We start from the raw sequence: 24,543 nt of genomic DNA on the forward strand, positions 1-24,543 counted from the left end.
TGCAGAACCAAACGACATGTTTAAGGATGTGCTCTGAAAAGACCAGGACGGACCGTGTCCTCTGCCCCTGGGGCGGCGCTTCACCCTGGTTTCTGCAGGCACAGGACCCCCCGTGGAAGGCCCAGCACCGGCTTCAGGAGGAGACTCCCACACGTGGCCCCTGGCAGCACAGCAGTGCGCCCACTGTGCGTGAACATAGACACCTGCTCACTTCTACAACTACCTCTTTCTAACGCATCCATGCCTGGGAGTCTAGGCCTTTCTTCTCTTCATCAGAAGGATACCTGATCACCAAAGAGAATTCCATTTCAGTGAATTCCCCGGCTAGGGCGCAGGAGGGAGAGCGTCAAGAAAGGAAAGCTAAGTGGTCCAGAGCACTCGGCTCTGCCCCTCCTCCTCGGCTCTCACGTGCTCACTCAGCAAACAGTACCTGGCTGCTGTGACGTGCCAGGCACAGGGCAGTAACGTGAGGGGTGCGAAACACGAGACAGGCAGTGAACGGGCACGTGAAGCGGCCAATCACGCCCTGTGCTGCGCCCTCCCCCGTGTCCCTGGGTCGTCGGTCTCGCTGGCATCACCTGTTGGAAACTCTGCTGCTGAGGTATGGTCTGAGGAACCAGCCGGGGCTGACTTGCAAACACATGGCCATCCAGGTAGAGAGGTGGCAGGTGGCTGCCTAGAAACAGAATTTGAGGCAGGGGAACAGGATCAAGTCTCACTGTCCCAGAAGGTCCAGAGAAGCGGTGGGGGAGGGAACGTAGCAGAGCTGGCCCCGGGCTCCTGGGAGCCTAAGGGGAGGCACCGCTGCAGCCGGCCTCCCGCCTTGCCCACCACCCCGCACACCCAGGAAGGGCTCGGTCATAAAGGAGGCTGCCATGGTCTCTCAGTCACGTTCCTCTTCATCTCCCTGCTATTGAGTCCACAGTGGAGGGTCAGAAGGATCTATTGGAATTGCATCACTGAGACGCTGGCAGCTGGGCCCCCTGAATCCCCACGGGCTCCTTCAGGCACTGACACCGTGACCAGGACAGTGACAACTGGGGTAAAACTGGCTCCCGCTTATTGAGGCTCAGTTGATACAAACCCTTCCCAGGTGTGAGCTCATCTTATCAGCATGGTGACCCCACACCTGGCCCTCCCGACCCTGTGCTATTTCACAGAGGAGGGGGAAAGGCTCAGACAGCTACTCATGCGACAGAGTCTCTGCTGGGGCCTCTCTCCAGGAGGTGAGACAGCCCTGCCGAGGTCACAGAGTCCTGTCGCCTCCCAGGGTTGGAGGCCAAGAGCAGCAAGTGCCAGAGACCAGAGCACACAGGAATCTGTGGCTCCCAGCCGGGAACTCGCTCCTTAGGCCAAGGCAGGGAGTGCTCAGGGCTACAGACCCTGCATTTCCCTCGAGGGACTGGAGAAGCGTCCCTGAGCTGGACCAGGGGAGAGGTACCTGGAAGGGATGCAGAAGGTGCAACCGAGGCCACGGGCACGGGGGGCATGGAGACGCCGCCAAAGGAGCTATAGCTGACCCCGCTGGAGGCCCCCCCGGAGGATGGGGGCTGCAGGCCCGAGCTGGCGCCTCCTGGCGAGCTCTGCTCCGGCAAGCTGGGCGAGTTTTCCCAAGCCTTGCGCGCAGACTCCATCTTCGGAAACAAGGAGGTGGGGGAGATGGAAGTTACCACCCAGAAGGCAGGGGGCAGTACAAGCTAAGCCCCGGGGTGCGGGGAGCGGGTGTGCTAGGGTGGGCTCTGCTTGCTCTTGCCCCCTCACAAGCTGGGCCCCGAGTTACCTTCAGAGTGAGGTCGGCGGTGGGGAAGGACATGTGGGAGAGGCCGATGGCCCTCTGGATGTGGTGGTCCCGCCGCAGAATGGGGATGCTGGGGGCCAGCCCGGCCTGGAGGGAAGGACACGGTGGGACCCCTGCAGGCGGGGGAGCCACACCCCTCCTGCCTGGACCCAGCCTTCCAGCAGGGCTGCCATGTTTCGGCAACAGAAGCACAGCTGGCGGCCAGCATGCAGGCCCCGCTGCACAGCATGGAAGTCCCAGTTCCTGTCTCAGCCCCTTCCCCCAAACCGTGAAAAAAGGCCCTGGAAATATGGTCAGAAACCTAGTGCTAGAGCCCCTTCCTGCCATGCCCAGCACCCACCTGCAGGTCACAGGATTTCTGAGAAACTGCAGAGTAAAGAAACTTTGTTTATTTAGCACAGCATTCTCAAACGTGTATGACTGTGGAACCGGGAGAGTTTCAAATCACCAAGTGCCAAACACACCAGACCTTAGGAGTTACGCCACTCCACTTTAAGTGCACAAAGCCAGGGCGTGGAACAGCTTGCCACGCGCGTGGAACTAGAGACGGCACCAAGACACAAACCGAGCTGGGTGGTAGAAGCACAGACTTACATTACTGGCCAATGCGTCCTGAAGCTTGACAACTGGATTCCCCGCGGGACCAGAGGCAGAGCCGGGCTGCAAGCTGAAATCAGAGTCCTAGGAAAATAAAAAGGGGGAACAAAGCACACAGAAATCACCTTGGCTCACCTTCTGGCAGAGACACACATGAAGTAGACCCATAGCCTCAGCAACTCAAAAAACGCAGTATGGGACTTCCCCGGTGGTCCAGGGGCTAAGACTGGGATCCCAACGCAGGGGGCCTGGATTCAATCCCTGGTCAGGGAATTAGATTCCATATGCCGCAACTAAGATCAAAGACTCCATGTAATGCAACTAAGACCTAGCACAGCCACATAAATAAATAAGCAGTATTCACCACGTGAACAAAACAGCCAGCTGTTCCCCGACAGCCCCCAAGCAAGGCGGCCATCCCCTTCTCTGTCTGGCTTCCTGCTTGGTCTGAGAACCTGCCTGGCACTGGCAGGGAGACAGGGCCAGCCCACAGCAGCTCTTCACCCACGATGCCACCCCACAACACCCTCGAGTGCTGCCAGCACCTACCACCCTGCTCCTCCAGGAAAGGCCCCTCCTCCCTCTCCAAGCACCAGAAACGGGGCTTGGGGGGCGGTGGGTAGAAGAAGCACTTTAAGCCTCACCTTCGGATTAACTCCAAATTCAATGGGTGGCACCGGCAGCACAGAGTCCACGTGAATCTCCACCCCGTTAACAGGGGGAACCACAGCCCCTTGCAGCCGTTCGGCCCCCTCGGAGCCCTTTCTGTTTTTCAGAGAGCGCTCATTGCCGATGGGTCCTGGTCTGTGCTCCTTGCTCTGTCCCGAGCCTTGTTCTGAATCCTTGACAGAAAAGCAAAGAGGCTAAGACACACAGCCTGGAGTGACCCTGACTTCTAGCTTCCAAGGAACTGAGAGCCAAAAAAGAAGACAAAAGACACCAGCCCTTGTGCCTAGCCTGGCCCCTGAGAGCTGGGCTCCAGATTACCTTTGGCTCTGACTGCTTTTGAGTCTGCTCCTTATGGCCGTCGGCCTTGGGCTCCAGGCCGGGCCCGCCTGCCTCCTCGGGCTTCAGGGTGCCATATGGGGAGCTGCGCTGCGAGGAGGTCGCTGAGGACTCTCGGGACTCGGCGCTCAGGTCAACACCGCTGTCTCCCTGGCTGCTCTTAAAGCCCTGCTGTGCAGGACACACGGCCAATCAGCACCCAAGTCCCGCAGAGCGAGACCTGGGGCATGACATGTCTCCCGGCCAGAGCCTGTGATCCCCAGTACACGTGGGCCCTGCACTGTGAGCACGGCCAGACGCCAAGGAGCCAGGATGGGTACTCCCTGGCCATCCCCTCTTTCTCCTTCCCACACACCTGAAAGCAAGACTGGAGACCAGCGATGAGCCAGGCTCACTGTGTCGCCAGGGAGAGCCTGGGTGGCGGCCGGGACGGCCCTGGGCTGTGAGCACACGCTTGGTGCCTGGGGGCCACTCACCTCAGCAGAGCCAGGCTCGGTGCTGGTGAAGGCAGTGGCAGCTTTGGTCCAGGAGTCACTGGTCGAGGCCTGAAGGGGGAGGGCTGCCGAGGAGGAAGACAGAGTCAGGACATCAAAGAGGAGCCACCAAGCCAGAAACATGACCATGGGCAGCTCACACAAACTCCAGTCTCCAAACCACCTCCCTCCTCAGTCTGACACCTTCACTCGACTTCCCAATGTCCCCAGAAACATCTCCATAAACGAGCTTCCCAAGATTTCATGGATGATGAGCTCCAGGTAAACACACCAGCAACTTCTCACTCATAGGGACTAGAGCTCCGTATCACTACCTCTGGTGTGGTAAAGCTTTTTTCACATAAGCCAACTATTTATTTCTACAAATTGGCATCTCTCTACAAGTCTTTGATGGAGAAGGCAATGGCAACCCACTCTAGTACTCCTGCCTGGAAAATCCCATGGATGGAGGAGCCTGGTAGGCTGCTAAGAGTCGGATACGACTGAGCGACTTCACTTTCCCTTTTCACTTTCATGCACTGGAGAAGGAAATGGCAACCCACTCCAGTGTTCTTGCCTGGAGAATCCCAGGGACGGGGGAGCCTGGCGGGCTGCCGTCTATGGCACAGAGTCAGACACGACTAAAGTGACTTAGCAGCTTAGCAGCGGCTACAAGTCTTTAAACAAGTCAAGCTGATTATTACCCAACTGTTGTTAGCTCAACCATTCTTAAGAATCCAACAAAAGTCACAGACCCTGTCTGTGTGCACAAAACCTCCCAAGCTCTTTTCCAAGATCCAGGGCCCTTCTGAAGCCACCCACACACCCCTGGTCTGAGCAACCACAAGACATTGCACAATCCAGGAGGGAAAGCCTTGACGGCCAAGGGCAACTCCTGAGTTGGTCCACCCTGCTTGACCAAGCTGGAAGGTATGTATTTTTGGACATTTACGCTGTGACACCCACCACTCTCACAAAACCAAACTGACTGATACCAAAATTTACTAAAAGGCTATTTTACTTTCAATCAGAGTTGCCATTTCCCAATATTACATTGAAATGTGTTAGAATCAAGGTTTTAATCAGAAACATGAAGACAGGCCATGTGGTAAAATTGAGAGAATCAGGCTCAGAACCGACTCTTGGGTGTCTGTCACGTGGCTCCAGAGTTGTCACCTCACTCCGGAAGCCTCCGCTGCTCTGAATAAAAGAGCTAGCGATGGGTGATCTCACCAAGCTCCTGCTGCCCGCCCTGCAGGGCCTTGCCCAAAGCAGGAACTCAAGAACAATCTGCTCAAATGGTTTTGTATTTTAAACGGAAAGATTATCAGAAAAATGCCACTGGATAACAAATTTTCTTAGCTTCAGGGAAACAGGTTTTCTATAGATTAAGGGACACCCTAGCCTGGTTTTAAGCCTAAGACAACATTTGGAGAGGAGTTGACAGAAACCTCCTTCTGGCAAGGAAAGGGCGCACAGCACAGACGGGAAAGCTCTGGACTCCTGTTCTCCCAAACAGTCATCTGCTCCTCGCCCGCAAGGCAAGAAGGAAGGACAGCTGACGTGGGCAACAGTCAAACCAACTCCTGAGCAACCTCGGCCAGGCGGGGTGGGGACCACTCTTTCCTGTCACTGGATGCGGAATGTTCTGCTCGCCACCACGCTTCAGGCAGGGAAACTCTGACATCTGCTCAGAGGCTGCAGCAGCACGTGGTGCTCAGGCGGCATTAACCCCAGACAGAGGAAGCCAGGAGACAAGCAGTGCTGTGCCTATGCTCATGGCCCCAGGGCAGAGCCCTCCCTGAGAAGGGCCCCAAGCCTGGGAGGCGGCCCGAGGGCCGAACACAAGCTCTTACCCTGGCTGCTGCTCTCCCAGATCTCGGTGCCCAGGCTGCCGCTGGGCACAGGCCCATCGCCCTGCTCCAGGCACAGGCTGTTCTGCTTCTTTGCAAACCGAGGAGGAATTCGAGAGGAGAGACTTCGGCCTTTGACAGGAACCTACGGAGAAGAGGGTGATACAGTCCAGCCTCGATGGCAGACAAGAAAAATGAGTTCCCCCCAGGAAGACGACTGTGGGCTCCAAAACCACACCCGGAAACTGCTCCAGAGAATTCACCAACCGTCGATTAAGACCTCAACCACGCGGGAACTGCAATGCCGACCAAACCACCCCTGCAAGTGCTCAGTGGGCTGAGATCTGAGACTACAGTAGGAGTAGGCTGGACTTCAGGAGCTAACAGAGGTCTGTGTCCTGCTCAGCCCATTTCAGCTGGTGTCACCAAGGATCAGTTACCCTCTGAGACCAGGGAAATCACACCATCTATCCCATGGAGCACAGCGACAGCGGGCCCTGGGAGGAGCACCTGCTGACAAGCAGGCCTTTCTTCTTCTCCCAGCCCGAATTCAGAACACTCTGACGCCACAGGCTACAGGTGTCCCCTGCGTCCCAGCCCCGTGCCCCCTCACAGCGCGCCCCGTGCCCCCTCACAGCGCGCCCCGTGCCCCCTCACAGCGCGCCCCGTGCCCCCTCACAGCGCGCCCCTGCCCCCTCACAGCGCGCCCCGTGCCCCCTCACAGCGCGCCCCGTGCCCCTCACAGCGCGCCCCGTGCCCCCTCACAGCGCGCCCCGTGCCCCCGCACAGCGCACCGCATCCCCCTCACAGCGCGCCCCGCACCTGCACGGCTTGCTCCTTCTTTCTCCTCTCCTCCTCCAGCAGGCGGCGCTGCTTCTTGGTCAGGACTTCAATGAAGCCTTCGCCCACCAGAGAGCCCACCTCACTCTCTTCCCCAGGGCTGGATCCGCAATTTTCAATGATGGCATCTAAACCAAGATTCACAAGGAAGGGCAATGGTTCCATTTACTGAAAGCTAAGGATAACCTAACCCTACAGACACCTGATATCTAAGCACTGAGTCAGCTCAAAAGGCTCAGCATATTCACCATCACCAGGCTCTAGGAAACCCAGTGAGGATTTCTACACCCTTCTCACAACCCTGCAATGCACTGTTATCTCAAACCAAACAGGTCACACTTAAGAAAACAGGCCTCAGAGACACACACACCTAAGTCCCAGCTCTACTCCTAACCAGCTGTGTGACCCTGGATAAACCACTCAGCTTCTCTGGGGCTCAGCTTCCCATCTTTAAAACTGAGACACTGCAGGGGTGTTACGGGAGTGCAGCAGAGCTGTGAGCAACACAAGGGCAGGAATCCTTCTGTTTTGCTCTTAACCCAGTACGTATGTGCCCAGAACCTAAGATGTTCAGCAAACGGCAAACTCAGCAGCCCACGGCGGTGGCCATGCCCACCTCCCCCACTTCGCCTGGACCCTCCTTCCCCTGGAGAGGTGAGCTGACACTCACGTCCGTAGCTCAGGTCGAACGGTTTCACGGTCTCTCCCTGCTCGCCTGACCTCTGGGCAGCCAGCCTGGCCTCCTTCTCCGCCCCCTCACAGGAAGCTTCGGGGACGTCAGCGGCAGCACGGGTTGCCCGCTCCAGGGTGTAGTGGCCACTCCCACTGCTGCAGCCAAGACCTCCAGGCAAGGCCTCGTCTGGGGACCTAGAGAGGAAGGAAGATCTCATCAGCTCAGAAGTGGCCCAAGAAGGTGAAGCTGCATACACGCCCAGCACACACCCAAGCTCAGCCCTGGTCTCCGTCATTCCCTCCAGCTGTCCCCTCCAGCCAGCAGAAGGGGTGGCTGGTTACATGCTGTCTCGAGCCTGTGGGGAGGCTGCCCCAGACCACTGCTCCAGCAAAGGCCCTGGGAAAGCTGCTCTGTCCTCACCCTCTCCCCTGGCTAGTACTCCTGTCCTTTCCCTTTGCCTACCACACCCAGTAGGGCTACAGAAGAGAGATAAGGGGCAAGGCTTAGAACTGGGCCGCAGAGGGAGCCCAGGTCTCGCTCCACTGCCAGTCCCCTGGGGCAGAAACCAGAAGGAAAGCCAGGTCTTGGCATCTGGGGCCTAGAAAGCTCCTTCAGATCCATACCGACAAGAACCCACATTCTCCTGTGGCGCCTTGTTCAGAGATACGAGTGAACTACAGGCCAGGCCTCTGTGCCCTGAACCCTTGAGGAGGCTGGGAAGTAGGATAATTGTCTTCCTCGGCACCTGGGCGGGGCCAGAGCCACATCAGGGATGTGGGCTGCACGGGCTCTGCCCCTACCCTGATCCCGGGCCAGCTGTGGGCAGCGAGCAGACACCGAGCACAGGGCACCCACCTCAACACCTCTGAGTCTGGAGAGGCGCCCTTTGGGCCTCGGTAACAGTAAACAGCCCCTGTTTACTGCCTGGCTATCACCAAGTGTGGGCGTTATCCCCGGGGTGGGGTTGCTTATCTTTTGTGGAAAAGCAAAGGCACTCAGGGAAGATCTCTCTGCACGGCCAGGAGGCCAGCAATGCCCCAGCGAAGAAACTGCCTGGCACAGTCAGGGGCCAAAGAGTCTGGGGAACAGACCAGTGCTCACCAGGCGCCACACACAGGGAGCGACCCCAACCGTGTGGTGGTGGCCCTTTGGCTGGACCCCGAGGAGACATACAGAGACTGAACCCTGGAGTGGTACTGGGACAGCCACTCCAGGGGATCACCGGACAGGGCCTCTGATCTCGGTTCTGAAGCAACAACAACACACCCCAGAGAAGCAGACAGCAGGGTGAGAGCCAATGATGGAGGTGCCCACACACGATGGCCTCGGCGGGCGGTCGCCCTGGAGCACAACGAGAGGGGAGGAGTCGGGGCCCTGACACACGGCGGGACAGCATGCGTGAGGTGCTGCTGGAAACACCGGCTGACAGAACCATAACAACAAGAACGAACCCGGGACTCTGCTTCTGGTTTACCTTTTGGCTTTCAGAGGCGTCCCGTTCTGATGACTCTCATAGCGGGGAGAAGTGTCACCGCCACCTGGCCTAACAGACTTCTCCCCAAACCCTCCCGGCTCCAGCTTCCGGGTCTGCCTGTCCACCAGGGGTCTCTGGCCTGAGAAGCTCCGCTTGGCCAGCTCCTTCTTCTCGCCTGCGCTCACCCCAGGGGGGCCGCCATCAGCCTGGGGGTCCAGCTCGGGGCCGGCCCGCCGCTCCCGCCTCTCACTGAAGTCGCTGCTCTCAGAGGCTGTCTCCCACTCCTCATTGGCATGGTCGGAGGAGTTCTGATAGGCGAGCTCAGGGGACCTGCGGCCTGAGGCGCCGCTCCTGTCCCCAGGGCAGGGTCTGGGACGGCCCGGCCACTGGCCGGCCACCAGAGGTGGCTCGTCCTCCGGCCCCCACAGGCCCAGGGCCTCCCGTTCTTGCCGGAGGCGCCGGAAGCGGGGCGGCTTGTCCTGGCGTGGGGGCCGCCTTCGCCGGAAGGGCCGGTTCTCTGTGTTTTCGGACTCTGCAGCATGGTCATCTTGGAAGAAGGCCCTCCGGTCCTCCAGGCGGCCATCCTCGAAGCCCCGGGAGCCCAAGGCGTCGGGGCGTCTGTAGGCATCTGGGATATAGTCTCTGTCTAAGGGCCGCCGGGCCCCACACGCATCAGGGGGGCCAGGCTCCTGCCAGGAGGCACCAGGACCCCGGCTGGGCCAAGGGGCCACCTCCTTAGCCGCGAAGGTTCTCCGGCTGTATGCACAGTTGCTCAGGCGCGGGGGTAGGGCACGCCCGAAGGCCCGGGGGCCTCGGTTCTTGGCCTCAGGCCCACTGTGGTCCTCGGGGTGCATCCTGCCGGACCGCCAGGACTCCCTGAAGTCGCCCTTCCTTCCCGTGGCCTCCTCCCGCTCCGGGAGCGTGCCCTCATCCCCAGGCTCGGTGCCTCGCTGCCGCCGCCGCTTGGGAAGCTCCTCGTACTCAGAGCCCTCGCTGTGGGTCTCGCTGGCAATCCTCCGCCGGGGCTTGGCCCGGGGGAAGTCATCCGGCGGCCCGCGGCCCCGGCCACTCCTCTGACTGCCGCTGTAGAGGCCCCGCGCCCCAAGGACGCCCCCGCCACACAGGCCGCTACCAGTGGGCCGCCCGCGGAAGGTGAACTCTCGGAACCCGCGGCCTCGGCCCCGGGCCGGCCCCCGGCCCCCAAAGGCTTGCTCCTCATCAATGAAGATCCAGTTATTCCTCTTGGTCGGGGGTGTGTGGCTGGCCTCCCTGGAGGGTCTGGCCTCCGGGGCCCCATCAGGCTTGTTGTCCTCCTCGGGACAGCTGGCCTCACGGCCCAAGCTGCCACGGGCTGAGCCCTGGTCCTCTGAGGTGGCCAGGGCCACGTTGGCCAGCGCGGGGTCGTTCTCTTGGTCCTCATCCTCAGCCACTTCATGGACAGGCCCCGTCTCCCGGGCCAGGCGGGTGTTCCCCTCTGCCAGTTCCGGCTTTACTTTCTCGAGCTCCTTCTCCTTGTCCTCCACCTTGAGGGCCTTCAAGACAGGTTTCTTGATGGGGCCGGACCTACGGGTCCTGCTGGTCTGCTCCGGGTGCTGGCTGCTGGTGCCCCGGGCTTCTGGCGTCCACTCAGGCTCCAGAGCCGGCGGCTTGCTTGGGCTCCCTTCCTTCTCCCAGGAGGAGACGCTGAAGGGTGGCTCCTCCAGCGGTACCTCCTTCTCAACCGCAGCGTCTGGGTCGGCAACCTTTGACTGGTGGTTCACATCCCAGTCACCATACTCGGGCTTTTTCTCCGTGGGGGCAAAGTCAGGCTCCAGTGGGGAGCACCTGAGGTTTGGGGTGTGACTCACAGGAGTGCCTGCTTCCTGACCATTTTCTTGGGGTGGAAACAAAAGCTCCTGGCCTACTCTCTGAGAGGAGACACGGGAGTCACAGTCTGCTGGGGCCTTCTTGTCAGAAGCGCTCAAGTACTCCTGCCCTCTCTCCTCAAGGAGCTCGCGCTGGGCACTCATGCCCCCTGACCTTCCGGGGGAGGCAGAGTAAGAGCTTTCACTCCTGAAAAGGAACCAGAAAAATCAGTCAATGTGATTGGAGCCTGGTTCCTGGTTTCCACGCTGAACACAGTTTAAAAAAAAAAAATTTTTTTTTTAAACAAAAAAGAAAAAAACATAGGCACGAACATTCGCTCTATCTTTAAACAGGCCTCAGAGATGCTGGGCCATGGGCTGGTGGCGGCCCCTGGAGTCCAGAGTGATGATCAGTGGCTGGCGGACTCCACGAACAGCTGGGCATCCTCTGGTTCAAACACGCTGGAGCCGGAAAGTCCGAGAAGAGTCTGGGGTGCTGGGCCGGCAGAGCCAGCTCACCTTACTTTCACAGGAAGGAGCCGTAACACACATGCTCAACCCCACCCCACGGCCCTGGCCCAAGGTTCTTTGGGATTTGCCTCTGACCCCAGGATTCCTCCTGGACCTTCAGTCACCATCGGAGCCTCTCACATGAAAGCACCCAGCTATCCTCATCTCACTCTCCTTTCCCAGAGCACACTGGTCTCTCTCAAGGCGCCCCTTTCCTGAGGGCGGTGTCTCCCGGGACGGCCTCCTCCCAGAGCCCATCTCACTGAGGACCGAGACTCCTCCTTCAGCTGCAAGGCAGCAGGACCAAGCGTCACCTCACCTGACATGCATGTCCATGGCCAAATTGTCGCTGGATTTCGGGTGGGGCAGCGAGTAGCCCTTGCTCTGCAACGCCATGTAACCCTCGGGGCTCCACACGGGGGTGGGGTCAATGGCGGTCACCTTCCTTTCTGGCAGCGGGGGCACACAGCTCTGGTCCTCAGAGCGACAGGCAGTCCCACTAAGGGAATCCGGGGGCATTATGGGTTTCATCAATCCTGAAGAAGGCAAACAGCCAATTGGTCACCTCGTTCAGTAAACCATGGGTGGCCCACAGGCCCAGAGGAGACGAGCTGCCCTGACCATCCTGCGGATGCGGCAGCCCACCTGCTTCACGTCATCTGATCATAGAGCCTCCAAAAGCACACAGGCACGCCATCTGAAAGGCCTGTTCGAAGGCCCTGGAGGTCCAGTCTTAGTTCCCGATGAAGATCCCCTATGTTGAAGGATGTTAAACAACTGGCAGATGAAAACAGGACACAACCAACTAGAGAGCCCATGGCTGGCAGCAGAAAGCTAAGGGGCCAGGCAGCCAGCAGCAGGAGATGCCCGAGGGTCTCCTGCACAGACACAGGGAAGATGAGCTACACTCCAGGAAGCCTACATGCACCAAGGAGCCAGCGTCTGCCTGCTTCCAAACCCTACAAGAAGATTCAGAAAGGGGTCTGGACTTCAGCTCTGCTTGTTTCTGCCCCTGAGCTTATAGTGATAATCCACTTTCTCTCCAGGAAACGGGAGAAGGGGACACACAGATGACACTCAATTCTTAACTGGCCTGAGGAAACAGGGATAAGCTGACATCTCGGTCCAACCAGATACAAACCAGCCCGGGAGACAGCACCCCCTCACTAGGGCCCCTCTGTCCAGTTCTAACAGATGGGATGCTGTAGACGACATTAAAGGCCTCCCATGTGGCCAGAGTCTGTGTAGAAAAGAGGGTCTGACTTTTCAGATATCTCACAAAGCTAATTACTGGCCACCAGTGTTGTTTTGTGCCCATTTTTAAAGCTGAGATAATCTGATCAGGAAAATGATTCTGCATCAGGCTAGTGGTTTTATACTTTCTTTCAGCTGTGGATGCTCTGTCCGAAGGTTACCAATATACAACTCCGGCACAAAGGTAGTCTGAGTCATGCGGTGGCGAGGACCCTCTCTGGAATCCTAAAATTACACCCCGTTCATTAAGTATTGATCACGAGGTAGGCAGAACTGCTCAGCACCACACAGAGCTATTTTTGGCAATATGGCAGCTCATCACCTGAAAACAACCTCCTGTCACAAAAACACTGCACAAAACATATTACACATTTCACTTGCAGAGCTCTGCTCCCCAAAACCAGGAATCCCCCAGGGAGCGGAAACCACAGCCGTGGGCAAGAGCCAGGTGCCAGAGGCATGAGCCAGGGCTCCTGAGAGGGGACGCAGGGACACATCTGTCAGAGGTAGTGACCTACAGCTGCGCTCCTAAATACCACCCCCTCGCCGCTCCCGACAAGAGACGAGGCTTCTCTGCATAAGGCAGAGAGTTACAGCCGAGGTGCTGCTTACACAAAGACCCTCAAAGGGCTATGCATTCAATTACAAGGCAGACCAGAAAAACCTCACACTCTTTAGGACAGGGAGATGATTGAGCTAATGTCCCAGCCAGGGCCAGGTCAGGGAAAACCGTCCCCAGTGAGGAATTCATGGCTGCATGCCAGCGTTCACACAGGCTTGGGGGTAGTAGAGTGGAGTTCAGATTTACACCCCTAGAATTCTCCAAAAACTTCCTGAGTTACAATGAAAGGTAGTTCTAGGCTGGTAGATGAAAACACAGAGCCACCCTGGAGGGATACACTCTCAAACGAAGCTACACCGAGTCCCCAAGGTAAGAATAGCTCTGCCGGAAACGAACTTATGCGTTCAAAACTCCCAGAACATCGCCGGGAAAGCAATCCACCACGAGTCCACAGCACGTCCATGGGATCATGCACCATTCCCCAAGAACCTCAGGAACAGATCGAAACGTTAAACACCAGAGAATTACGGTTTACTTGATTAAAAGCAAATAAGAAGGAACTGAAAACTCAAAAAAATGTAAGACACGAGAAAAAGAGATTTGAGAGGAAAAGCCTAGTAATAATACAGCCACTGAAATTAAAAACCCACTGGACAGTAAAAAATACAGACAGCAGATGAGGCACAGCCTGAGAGAACGAGGAATTAGAGAATAATTCCAGGCATTTCCCAGAAGGCACCAGCTCTCATGCACTCGAGACCAGGAGGCAGAGTGCGAAGCAGCCCGATGATGCAGGCACTCGTACAGCACAGTCAGCACAAACAACCGAAGTGGGCGACACAGGAAGAGAGGACAGAGAATGAAAGCAGGCAAACAGGCAGCACGGTAATTAGAAGAGAAACTCCCAGAAGTGATGAAAGCAATACAACCTCAGATGTGAGCACTGTGAGTTTTAAGCAGAATAAAGTAAGGATGGATATAGATACATACCTAGACACAGCATTTTGAGAAAGAACCACAGGAGGCCAAAGACAAAGCGGTCTTAAAGCAACACAGACTAGACACAGGAGCCAGAAGAAAAGGAATACTATCTTCACAGCCCTGAAAGAAAGTGACTGCAAGCCTAGAGTTCCATACCCAGCTGCACTATCGTTCAAGAGAAAGGCTGCCGTAGGTGGAAAATAGTGCTCAGTTGCATAGAACTCTGCAGCCCCATGGACTGTAGCCAGTCGGGTTCCTCTGTCTATGGGATTCTGCAGGCAAGAATACTGAGGTGGGGTGCCATTTTCGCCTCCAGGGGATCTTTTAGACCCAGGTTTGGAACCCATGTCTCCTGCACTGGCAGGCAAATTCTTTACCACTAGTGCCACCTGGGAAACCCCATGTGAAGAATACGTATTGCCAAAAAACTTTCTTAGAGGCCTTGACAGAACGTATGTTCTGAAAAAAATAAATGGAACCCAGATGGAAGGATAAGCAGCAAAGACACTAGTAAACACGTAGGCAGATCTGAACAGGCATGGATTGAATGAAACAGCAGAGAGAATAATTTGGTAAGCATCAAAACAAGGGAAGAATTAAAATTCCAGGCAAAGATTAAAAGACTCCGGAATCAGAGCTCAGGTTCAGGGTAATCTGATTAGCCTGTGTTAAGTCAAGGGTATGTGTTAGAATTTAACCTAACCACTCACAGTGGAAACAGAATGTAGAAGGAAAACAAAAAGAAGACTTGACACCCACGCCCCCAATCTAAAGGGAACAACTTCGGTGACTAAAGTCACAGTTGACACATCTTAAACATACAAAGACATTCTCCTCCACAAAGGGCTCAGGCGGACAATAAAAAGTTGGGGTAAAAAGATACCACCCGAATACTAATCTAAAGAAAACTGGACTGAAATTATCATCAGATAAAGTAGACGTTAAAGACAGAAAACCCAAGAAACAAAGGTGCTATATGAAGATACAAGAAACGAGATGCAGTCATCTCAAGCCTATACGCTTCCAGGTAGGTCAAACAAAAACTGACATGATTACAAGATTTGACAAACCCACAACACGGTGGAAAATGTTCACACACCTCTTAGAAACTGATCAAGGGGATAAAAAAACTGTGATAGATATTTCTACAGCACAGTTAGCAGGCACACTTTAATGGACCATTTCCAATAGGAGAATATATTCTTTTAAAGTCCCTGAGTGAAGTTTGATCTGCCGCTTGTTAAAAATAAAGTTTTACTGAAAAGCAACCACACCTATTCACTTACTATTGTCTATAGCTGTTTTTGTTCTACAACAGCAAAACTGGAGTAGCAGTTCAAAGACTAAAACATTTATTATCTGGTATTAATGGAAAAAAATTGTGACTGCTGGTCTATATCATACAGACCATGATATATGACCAAAAGGCAGCCACAGTAGAAATTAACAACATATGGATGATATTAAAACTCTGTATTTGGAAATTTTACAATATACCATTAAAAATCACTCAAAATCAGACTAATATTTAAAACTGTACAGTAATAAAAATGTTATTTTAAAACTCAGTGGCTCATAAACTCGGGTGAGATATAAATACATCAGAAATCTCAGAAACTAGTGATCTAATTAAGCATCCAACATAATCGGAAAAAGAACAAAATAATTTCAGTGGAAATAATGGGGGGGGCAGAAATTAATGAAATAAAAGCCAAATAAAAGACAGGAATTAAGAACCTCAAAAGATACTTTTTTAAAAATGGCATTAAAAAAACGGCATTTGATAAACCTTGGGAAAGACTAATCAAGGAAAAGAGAGAACAAAAAGAACACTAAAGAACGGAAAGAGGGACCAAACTACGTGGCAGAGACATGAAAATTAACAAAGACAATTTATGATTCAGAATCTTAAAGTCTCTTCCTAACAATTCTTTGTGGGAGGTACTACTACACACGTGTTTTGCAAACAAGGAAGTTATAACTCAGACTGGATATGTGACTTGCAAAGAGGTCAGACTGGAATCCAGGTGGGGTCTGTCTACCTCCCAAGGCCATGCCCTTGACCACACCACATACCCTGGCCTTCACTGCACCTTGGTGCTTACCTGAGGGATGCAGGGCTGAGGGGTAGAAATCCACTGGGGTCCGAGTGGGCGGGATCCGGGGGTCCATGTAGGAGGGCATCATCATCCACCTGGGGTCGAAGCCCAGCATCTGGGGGTGGTGCGGGTAGAAGGCGCGCTGCGGGTGGGACGGCGGAGGGTACACCGGCTGCCAGTGCTGCGTCTTGTACAGCTGCTCCTGGCAGAGAGAGACCGGGCTGCACAGGTGCCGTGGTGCCCGCACACCCACGCCTCCAGGGAAAACCCACCAGACAGAAGACCAGAGAGGGCAGGCCCCAGTGTACACATGACCACTTTCAGGCCCGGGCCCTCTCCCAGGATGGATGCAGTCATCCCATCGTCACACGGGGCCCTCAGGCTCCTCCACTACACATGGCAGCTTGGGTGCTCACGCAGATCAAAGGCTCTCCTGGAGCTGACACCTGACCAGCACCCCTCCCAGAGCACCCCTCCCCAGTGCTCCTCCCCATCCCCAGCCCCCACTGTCCCTTCAATTCACTCTCCACACTCCAATGCCCTGACCACGGCCAGAGTCTTCCTGGGTTCTCCACGGCTCTCCATCCAACAGCTGGAATCCCAGAGGGCTGCATGTGATCTGCAGGGTCCTGCGGGTCCTGACCCATCTGCCTCTCCAGCATCACCTCCCACTACTGCCCCGGCCTCCAGTCCACACACCTGCCTGCCCGCCTGCTTCAGGCCTTGGAAACATGCTGGGCCATGTGTTCCCTGGGCCCCAAACCTGCTCACCCACACCCCTCCTTCAGGTTTCAGCTTAAAAAGAACTTCCTCTGGGAAGCCTGCCACAAGTTCCAAGGAAGATCAGGTCCCCTGTTCTCGGCTCTCACAGCACTGATGTTACTCCTGCGGTTGCCTCCCTCTCTATACCAGGGGATCGCATGTCAAGTTCACACAGTCCGCTCACCTCTACCGCCAGACATAGTGCGGAAAAAGCTCACTGCATGAATGGATGACCTAACACATCAACAGAGTATTAAAAATCAAGGACCTAGACCCAGCGAGGGTTCACCTCAGACCTGCTCCACAGCACCGACGACCCCTGGGGCTTCCCTCACAAGCACATCCCGAACCAGCGTCCTAGGCAGACACAGGGGCAGTCAAACAAGCGGGACAGCTGGCCCAGCACACCCTATCCCAGCCGGCTGGCTCAACTCCAGCCTGGGCTGGGTTCCCCAGATGGCTCACTGGGGGCCCTAGCACCTCTTAGGAGCGCTCAGCACTCAGTAAGCGGAGCTCTCCAGGGCTCTGCCCACAGCTCCTCCTCCTGTCTAGACCCCAGGTCCCCAGGGAAGCTGACCAGACAGTCCATTTGCCAGACTCCCTCAGGCTATTCTGGCATGTTCAGCCTTCTTCCTACTCTTCAGGAAGGATTTACCTGTCACTGCCCATCCCCACCCTCCCCAGAAGACTTCCCTAGAGCAGCTGTTACGACTGTGTCTGGCTGGAGTGACTCCAGAGATCTCTCCAGTCGGCAGTAAGTGCTCACCAAGTCCAGGAGTAACTGCATGGCGCCTGCTCACGGTACAAAACCACAACAGCACAGTGAACTGTCTAGAACACAGGCCACGGCGGGCTTCTGGAAGGCTTCCTAGGAGCCCAAGGAAAATAGGGTCTGGGGTGAAGGTTGTAAAGGCAACTTTAAAAAAATTCTGGGTAAAGGTATAAAATTTTATCTGTTTCCCCAGGGCACCCACATTTTGGAACATTTTCGATTACTAACAATAATTTACCAGACTTCCCTGGGAGTCCAGTGGTTAAGAATCCACCTTTCAATGCAGGGACACGGATTGATCCCTGGTCAGGGAACTAAGATCCCACATGCCATAGGGCACTTAAGCCTATGCTCTGCAAACAGAGAAGCTGACATGCCACCACGAAGACCCAGCACAGCCAAAACAAAGAGAGAGACTCAATATTTTAAGAACATTGATGGAACACCAATAAAGACACTACTAGACTATCGACAAACTAGTCTACAGGCATCACAGAACCCCTCACCGCCACGCAGAGTCAGGGCTTCATTCCTTCCGCTTCACACTGACCTGTCCAAGGCCCCACATGGCTAGATAAGCAGAACCCAAAGCTGTTTGATGTGAAACCTACAAGCCTCCACCCTTAACTCAAAGCCAACATTCCTCTCCAGTGCTGTCCACAGAGCCCCCAGGCCTCTTCCTCCTGGGTAGGCTCCAGGGTGGGGCCGCCATCAGTGTGAAGAGTGGCCACACTGTACACCTCGCAGTAAAAAAACCACTCAGACACCACCAGCCATTCCTTTCAACGCTAGACAACAGGGTCCACAAACTACCAACAAAGGTTTTCATCCAGAGGATGAATTACCTGGAGAAATGAAAGGCCAGAGCTGATCTCCAAGGCCCCGACTCTCCACGTCCCTGCTGGCGACTGGGGTACAGGAGGGTGGGTGTCATCTGCTTTAATTGAAGGGGCCTGGGAGATGGAGGGGCGGATCTGTTTACAATATGGGCTAGGCGTCTCCTGTTTACCTGCTGCTGCTGCTGCTGCTGGCGCTGGAACCTGGGAGGGAGTGACTTTTGGTACTTGTTGAATTCCTGCGCAGGGGACCCAGCCTCCCTGGGTCCCTCCTCACTGCCGCCACTCTGAGCCACTGCTGGAGGAGCTGTGGGGGCTTCTTCTGAAAACGTGCTGGCGGTCTCCTGGGCAGAGAACTCAGGGGAGCCTACAGAACAAGTAAGTGGAGAAACAGCCAGGTCAGTTCATAAAAGCTTCCAGTCCACGGAGTGCGCTTCAAACGGGATGCTCCCCACGGTCTCCAAGACCATGCCGCTTGGAATCCCCTGCTGTCTTCCCCATCCCAGCTTGGCATTCTTTCTTCCACATTCATTATAACTGACGTTTGCATTCTCAAGAAATCTCCTGCAGAGAGCAAACACCAGTGCAAAGCCTGGAGGTGGGGCAGCGTCCTAGAGGAATGCTGATAGGCAGGGCGGGTATGGGAGAGCCGGGGACACACCCCACACCCAGGCCCAGCCCACTCTGCACCCTGCCGTCCACTCCCTGACTCTCTACTGCCCCCTCAGTAGGTCCCCGACACTGGGCCCAGGCTTCACCAGACTTCAGTGACACGGCATTTACAGAAGGACCAGGGTCTGAGTTCCTTGGCCTGAAGGGCACTGATCACCACGAGGTCACCAGAACGCCCTCCATCTGAGAAGCTTTCAGCAACTGAAACTAACATCAGGCCCTTCTCTACTTTAGAGACTTTGTTTGAGTTCACTTAAGAAAGTCACAGAGAACATAACTGATCATATTATTAAAACCTAGAGCAAGAGACCCCCTCCACCACTTAACACTGTTTGGTGTGTCTAGTGCAGCCACGTGATCCAGTCCTTTTAGGATTAACATCAGGGAAAATGTATTCTAAAAAGCAGGCAGGCTTCCTTCAGCGTCACAGAGAGCGCTGTGCTCCTAATGAGGTCCTCCAGTACCCACATCTCCACCGCCAAGCAGTAGTGGTAATGAAGACAGTGCTTCGTTAGAAGCACCGGTGAGAAGGCGGGTGCTTCTGCACCTAGAAATGTGCCACATGCTTCGTGACATCATCTCCCAGGACTGAGCCCAGGGGGTGGGTACAAACTCTCCCCAACCCACTTCATGGGCGAGGAAAGTGGGAAGTCAGAGGGGAGGTGTCAGAGGGGAAGCAAGTGGCCAGCTGGCTTCAGTGGTGAAAACAGGACGTGAACCCAGGCCCCTAATCCAGGCCTGAACTCTTAACAACTGGATCCCTGTGTGTCCAGCCATTGGCCACAGTTTGTGCTAAGAAGCCAGGGAGATGCCCAATGACACAGCCCTTGTTTCCAGGTCAGGGGCCAGGCTCACTGCTCACCTTTGTGGATGGCAGGGCCATTTTCCTGGGGAGTCACCTTCTCAGCCCCCGGAGAGCGGGGAGCTTCCTTCTCCGCCTGCTTCTGGGCCTCACTGGCCCGCTGAGCCTGCTTGCACTTCTGGTCAAGCTGCTTGAGTTTGGCAGCACAGGCAGCCAGCCTTTCCTCGCGCGCGCGGCGCTCCTCCTCCTCCCGGCGCTTCCGGGCTCGCTCCACAGCCTCTGACATCTCCGACTGGATGAACTTCTGCCGCGGGGGGGGCTTGTCCTCTTTGTCCTCGGCAGACTGCTGCCGAAATAAGGTGCCCATGGAGGACTTCTGCTGAGAGAAGACGGTCAGAGGATGTCACAACTCAGAGACAGGCCACCGCCTGGAGGGGGTCAGCTCCCTTCTCAAGACCCTTGGGCACCTTCAAGAAGCCTACAGCAAAAGGACCTGAGCTTCGATCCTGCTCTGCCCTATGCTATATTTGCAAAGAGGGCTGGGCAAGCACCAACAGTCTAAACCCTAATTTCTCTTTTGGAAACTGTTGATAATCAAGGAAGCCCTCCAGGCTGTAAAGGTGCACGGAATCGTTTGCAAACCTCTTAACACCATGACTGAAATGCAGGAAACGCTCACGAGAATGGGCACTCCTGCAGCCACCTCTGGGCATGCAAGGTCAGGGTGTCCACAGCTAAAGAACAGGAGCGAAAAACCACATGCTCATCACTCCTCAGCCACAGAACTGCCCTACTGCTCCTCCCACGACAGCAGATGAACCTCTGGGTACAAAGAGCCCCAAGACACCAGAACTCACACTCACACGTGAGGTTTCAAACTGATTAATGTAAAAACAAAACAGCATCTCTAAAAACATCTCTTCAAGGTATTTTACCTACTTTTAAGTCTCAAGTTGATTGTTAAGTTACTAGACAACCAACAGGGCACAAACGATGCAGTGTGAAAACCTCTCAGTTCTGGGATGATTTCTTACTGATTTGCAGGAAGAGAGGCTGCAGGCAGAATATGCAGCAGAACAGAAGATGGGCTGGGCCCCTGGACCTAGCCACTGGAAGTCGAATGACATACAACTGGCAGAAAAACAGACAACTTCTTGTTTTGAGGGACAGTTACATAGATGAAGGTAACTGTTGAAAAGTCATCAGACATATGAAACCAAGGTCTGTTGGGTCTTTTCTTGTATTTTAATTGTCATCGTTCAGTTGCTAAGTCTTGTATGACTCTTCTACAAACCCACGGACTATAAGGTTCAAGAGAAAGGCTGCCTCAGGTTTAGAATAGTGCTCAGTTGCTCAGTTGTGTCTGACTCCTTGTGACCCCATGGACTGTAGCCCACCAGGCTCCTCTGTCCACAGGACTTTCCAAGCAAGAATACTGGCGTGAATTGCTATTTCCTTCTCCACAGGACAGTCCCAACCCAGGAATCAAACCCATGCCTCCCGCACTGGCAGGCAGGTTCTTTACCACTGAGAAGCCAGGGAAGCCCTTTATGTAAATTACACCTCCATAAAAGCAGTGGGTAGCAGTGACAGCAGAGAGTGATTTTTCTCCCGAAAACTAACTTCCTATAATCCAGAGGCAATTACTACAAGATTATAAATGTCTAATTTAGAATCACAAAGGTACTTTTTACATGATATAATTGGGGCCAAGTGTGCACTCTCCTTTTACTTTGCCCCAATCACTGCCATCTGTCCAGGCACCGTAACAGCCATGTACTGTCTCACCTCGAGTCTCCACCAAGACACATCTCACCCCCTGATGCTCAGGACACCTGGATGATCCCTAAGGCACACCCCTGTTATTATTCTCTTCACAATTTCCCAGAAAGTAAATACCAGAATCAAAGGGTATGTGCATATCATCAAAACTACAGACATGCCTTTCAAAACTGCGCGAAGTGAGCTATCATTTTATAAACTAAATATTCTGCAAAACATTTAAGCTGTGACAATCTTTTCAGAAATTTGTATTCATGAAATGATAAGAGATTTTATCTTTGTTGACTCTAGATAATAATAAAAACACTCAAGATAATTCAGGGTTGCTATGAGCAGATCAAAGTAAAAAAATCTTCTTTTGAATACTGAGCAACCCCAATATTGGGATGAAATCTGGGTTAATCGCAAGATAATTTATAAGCGCTGTACTGTGTCTGTTTTCATTCCTGTGTCCCCTGTACCGAGCACAATGCCTAGCAAGACACGATATGTGCTCAGCACAAAAACTCAAGATAAAAGGTATTTTCACTTTACAGGAAGATGTGGAAGTCCTTTAAACAGCACAGTGCTCTGGAAATGGCAAGTCTGCCAAGTTTCTTTAAATGAATGCCTTCCCCTCCGCAGCTTGCCCTTCCAGCTTAGTTCCATCCCAAAGCCAGGCGATGCGGCAGCGCCAGGCCAGCACCCTGCGGGTCAGACAGCTCAGGGCAGGTAGTCGGAGCCCAGGCAGGTAAGCAGGTTGTCCACATGGAGGTGTGGCTGATGAGGAAGGTGGAGCCCAATCAAGTGGGAGGAGGAAGGAACTTCTAGAAGAGATGGCTCAGCAGGGAAATTCAGGGTCTCTGGGAGGGGGGCTGACATGTGAGGAACTGAGGAGGGCACCTGTGCAAGGGAGAGGGTGAGGGTAGAAACAGAGAGACTAGGGAGATAACGGGAAACAGCCAGAATGAAGTGTGTGTGTGCGTGCTTCGTGTCTCCCACTCTCTCACATACACACATTCCCTAACTGTGTGCGTGTGTGTCTCTCTCTCTCACGTGTGTGTCTCTCTCTCACATATACACAATCCCTAACTCCATGTGTGTGTCTGTGTGTGTGTGTCTCTCTCACGTACATACATTCCCCAACTATCCATGGAAAAGACCAGAAGCAGAGGCACTCCTGGTGCCCACGCACCAGTTTATAAGTGTCATTAAAGGCTGACTCCAGGGCCAAGGCTAGATAAGGACAAAATGAGCTTGGAAAAGCTTATTCTACCAGAAAGCAAGGAATCTCTCAAAAAAAGAATGGAGACAGTGAAAAGCACACGGCTACAAACCTGAAGCTCCCAAATCAAAGACAACCTGAACATCCAAAGAAACAATATTAATTAAAAATTTGATGAGAAACTAGATATTCATAGTCTTAAAGTAACTAGCCACAAAACTTCTATCAATTACCAATCTGTGGTACATGTGAAAGCTCGATGTTATGAAACCCAGTAGCCAGCACCTCAATCCCGAGATTAAAGTAAGGCTGTCACAGCGGGCAGAGAGGGACCAGGGTCATCCAGGCGGAAGCAATGAGAAGAGTCAGTGCCAACTCTGAGAGACTCTAGCCACAAGAGGGAAGCCTTGAACCCCACCATGAGGAAGCTCCAGACAAACGGCACACTGCACAAAGCAGTTGGCTTCTGATCTTCCAGAGCGTCAACCTCAGGAAAGCGGAGCAGAGGCTGAGGGTCCACCTCACACTGAAGGACACCTGACCCTGAGCCAGATTCCTGTGCATCCGGACCATCAGCTGGACAGCGGGGGCAATGGGATGGAGTCTGCCGACAAGGTGGCGGTGCTAAGTCAACGCGAGCTTCCTGGATTTGACTGTGCTTACCTGAGAAGCATTCTGTGGTGACAGAGCCTGATCGGACTAGCAACTTATTCTTCAAATGGCTCAGGAAAAATGTTCTTTGCGTTACACCAACTTTTCTATAAGTTTGTGACTAAAGAGGGACTTCCCTGGAGGTCCAGTTGTTAAGACTCTGCCCCAATGCAGGGGGCTCAAGTTCAGTCTCTGGGCAGGAAACTAGATTCCACGTGCTGCACAGTGCAGTCAAAATAAAAACAAAAGGGAGGGAGGTTCAAGAGGCAGGGGACATATGTATACCTATGGCTGATTCATGTTAATGTAGGGCAGAAACCAAGACAATATTGTAAAGTAAATATCCTCCAATTTAAAATAGCTTAGAAAAAGAGAGAGAGAAATGTCTGCTTAGACTTTTTCAGAAAACCGACCAGACCACTGAACTCAGTGAAACCTAATTGACTGTCCATCTGAAAGAGTGAGACTCTGGCCTTAGTGACCAGGGACACACACTGAGTCCCCAAGCCGGCCACCACTCAGCGTTCTCTGAACTGGCTGAGACTCCCCCTGCAGGCCCACCCACGATGGGCTCCTGAAACCTCCCTGGCTCCACCCCTTCCTGTTCATTGTAAATGCACAGAACAGCCTTTCAGGTGACCTGCTGGAGTCTCTGCCTTGGATCTCTGGTCAACTGAACTTGGAGGGCTTGTGTGTGCGCACACGCACAGGCATGTCCCCCAGCCAAACAGGCACAGGACCCCTCCCCCGCAGTGCCCACGGTACCTGGTAGTCAGGGCCTGACGCCCAGCTGTGCAGCTTCCTGGAAGGTGGCTGAGGTTCCGGCACCTTCCGGACGACACGGGTCACGCCTCCTGTTTCATTCCAGTCTTTTCCTTCCTCTTGGGTGCGCTTGGCATCAGCACTGTCTGCAGAGCTCAAGGACAACTGCCGCTGCCTCCTGGGGTCCCAACTGTTCCTAGGACAAACCGTGAAGACTTGGTTTTCCTGGTCGGCCCAGGCATGGTCTCATCAGACCATTAGCAATTTGAAAGTTAGCTTCTACAAACTGATTTCCTTCATAAAAGACAAATGGCACATCTGCTTTATGGCTGAGAGG

At 54.2% G+C, this 24,543-nt stretch overlaps 1 protein-coding gene and 1 non-coding gene across 16 annotated transcripts in view; both read right to left on the bottom strand.

Annotated features, from left to right (window-relative positions):
- The window catches only part of PRRC2B (proline rich coiled-coil 2B), an 84,270-nt gene that overhangs the window by 12,694 nt on the left and 47,033 nt on the right, over positions 1-24,543 (bottom strand). For 5 of the 15 annotated variants that reach the window (XM_027966261.2, XM_027966263.2, XM_027966267.2 and 2 more), the window contains 16 exons: positions 24,210-24,402; positions 19,868-20,186; positions 18,507-18,700; positions 15,970-16,165; positions 11,387-11,603; positions 8,714-10,765; positions 7,237-7,433; positions 6,549-6,694; positions 5,730-5,871; positions 3,877-3,959; positions 3,383-3,571; positions 3,040-3,237; positions 2,393-2,479; positions 1,781-1,885; positions 1,442-1,634; positions 579-676 (listed from right to left, as the gene is read on the bottom strand). In XM_027966261.2, the coding sequence (XP_027822062.1) occupies positions 579-676; positions 1,442-1,634; positions 1,781-1,885; positions 2,393-2,479; positions 3,040-3,237; positions 3,383-3,571; positions 3,877-3,959; positions 5,730-5,871; positions 6,549-6,694; positions 7,237-7,433; positions 8,714-10,765; positions 11,387-11,603; positions 15,970-16,165; positions 18,507-18,700; positions 19,868-20,186; positions 24,210-24,402 (4,609 nt within the window). Of the gene's footprint in view, positions 1-223; positions 285-578; positions 677-1,441; positions 1,635-1,780; positions 1,886-2,392; positions 2,480-3,039; positions 3,238-3,382; positions 3,572-3,876; positions 3,960-5,729; positions 5,872-6,548; positions 6,695-7,236; positions 7,434-8,713; positions 10,766-11,386; positions 11,604-15,969; positions 16,166-18,506; positions 18,701-19,867; positions 20,187-24,209; positions 24,403-24,543 lie in introns of all 15 variants that reach the window. The other 10 variants (XM_060411653.1, XM_027966265.2, XM_027966264.2 and 7 more) reach the window with 6 other exon arrangements.
- LOC114114224 (small nucleolar RNA SNORD62) lies at positions 880-965 on the bottom strand. Its single transcript, XR_003589055.1, has one exon. It is a non-coding gene; the product is annotated as a small nucleolar RNA SNORD62 (small nucleolar RNA).

Source organism: Ovis aries, chromosome 3 (assembly GCF_016772045.2).
Source record: "Ovis aries strain OAR_USU_Benz2616 breed Rambouillet chromosome 3, ARS-UI_Ramb_v3.0, whole genome shotgun sequence".
NCBI lineage: Eukaryota > Metazoa > Chordata > Mammalia > Artiodactyla > Bovidae > Ovis > Ovis aries.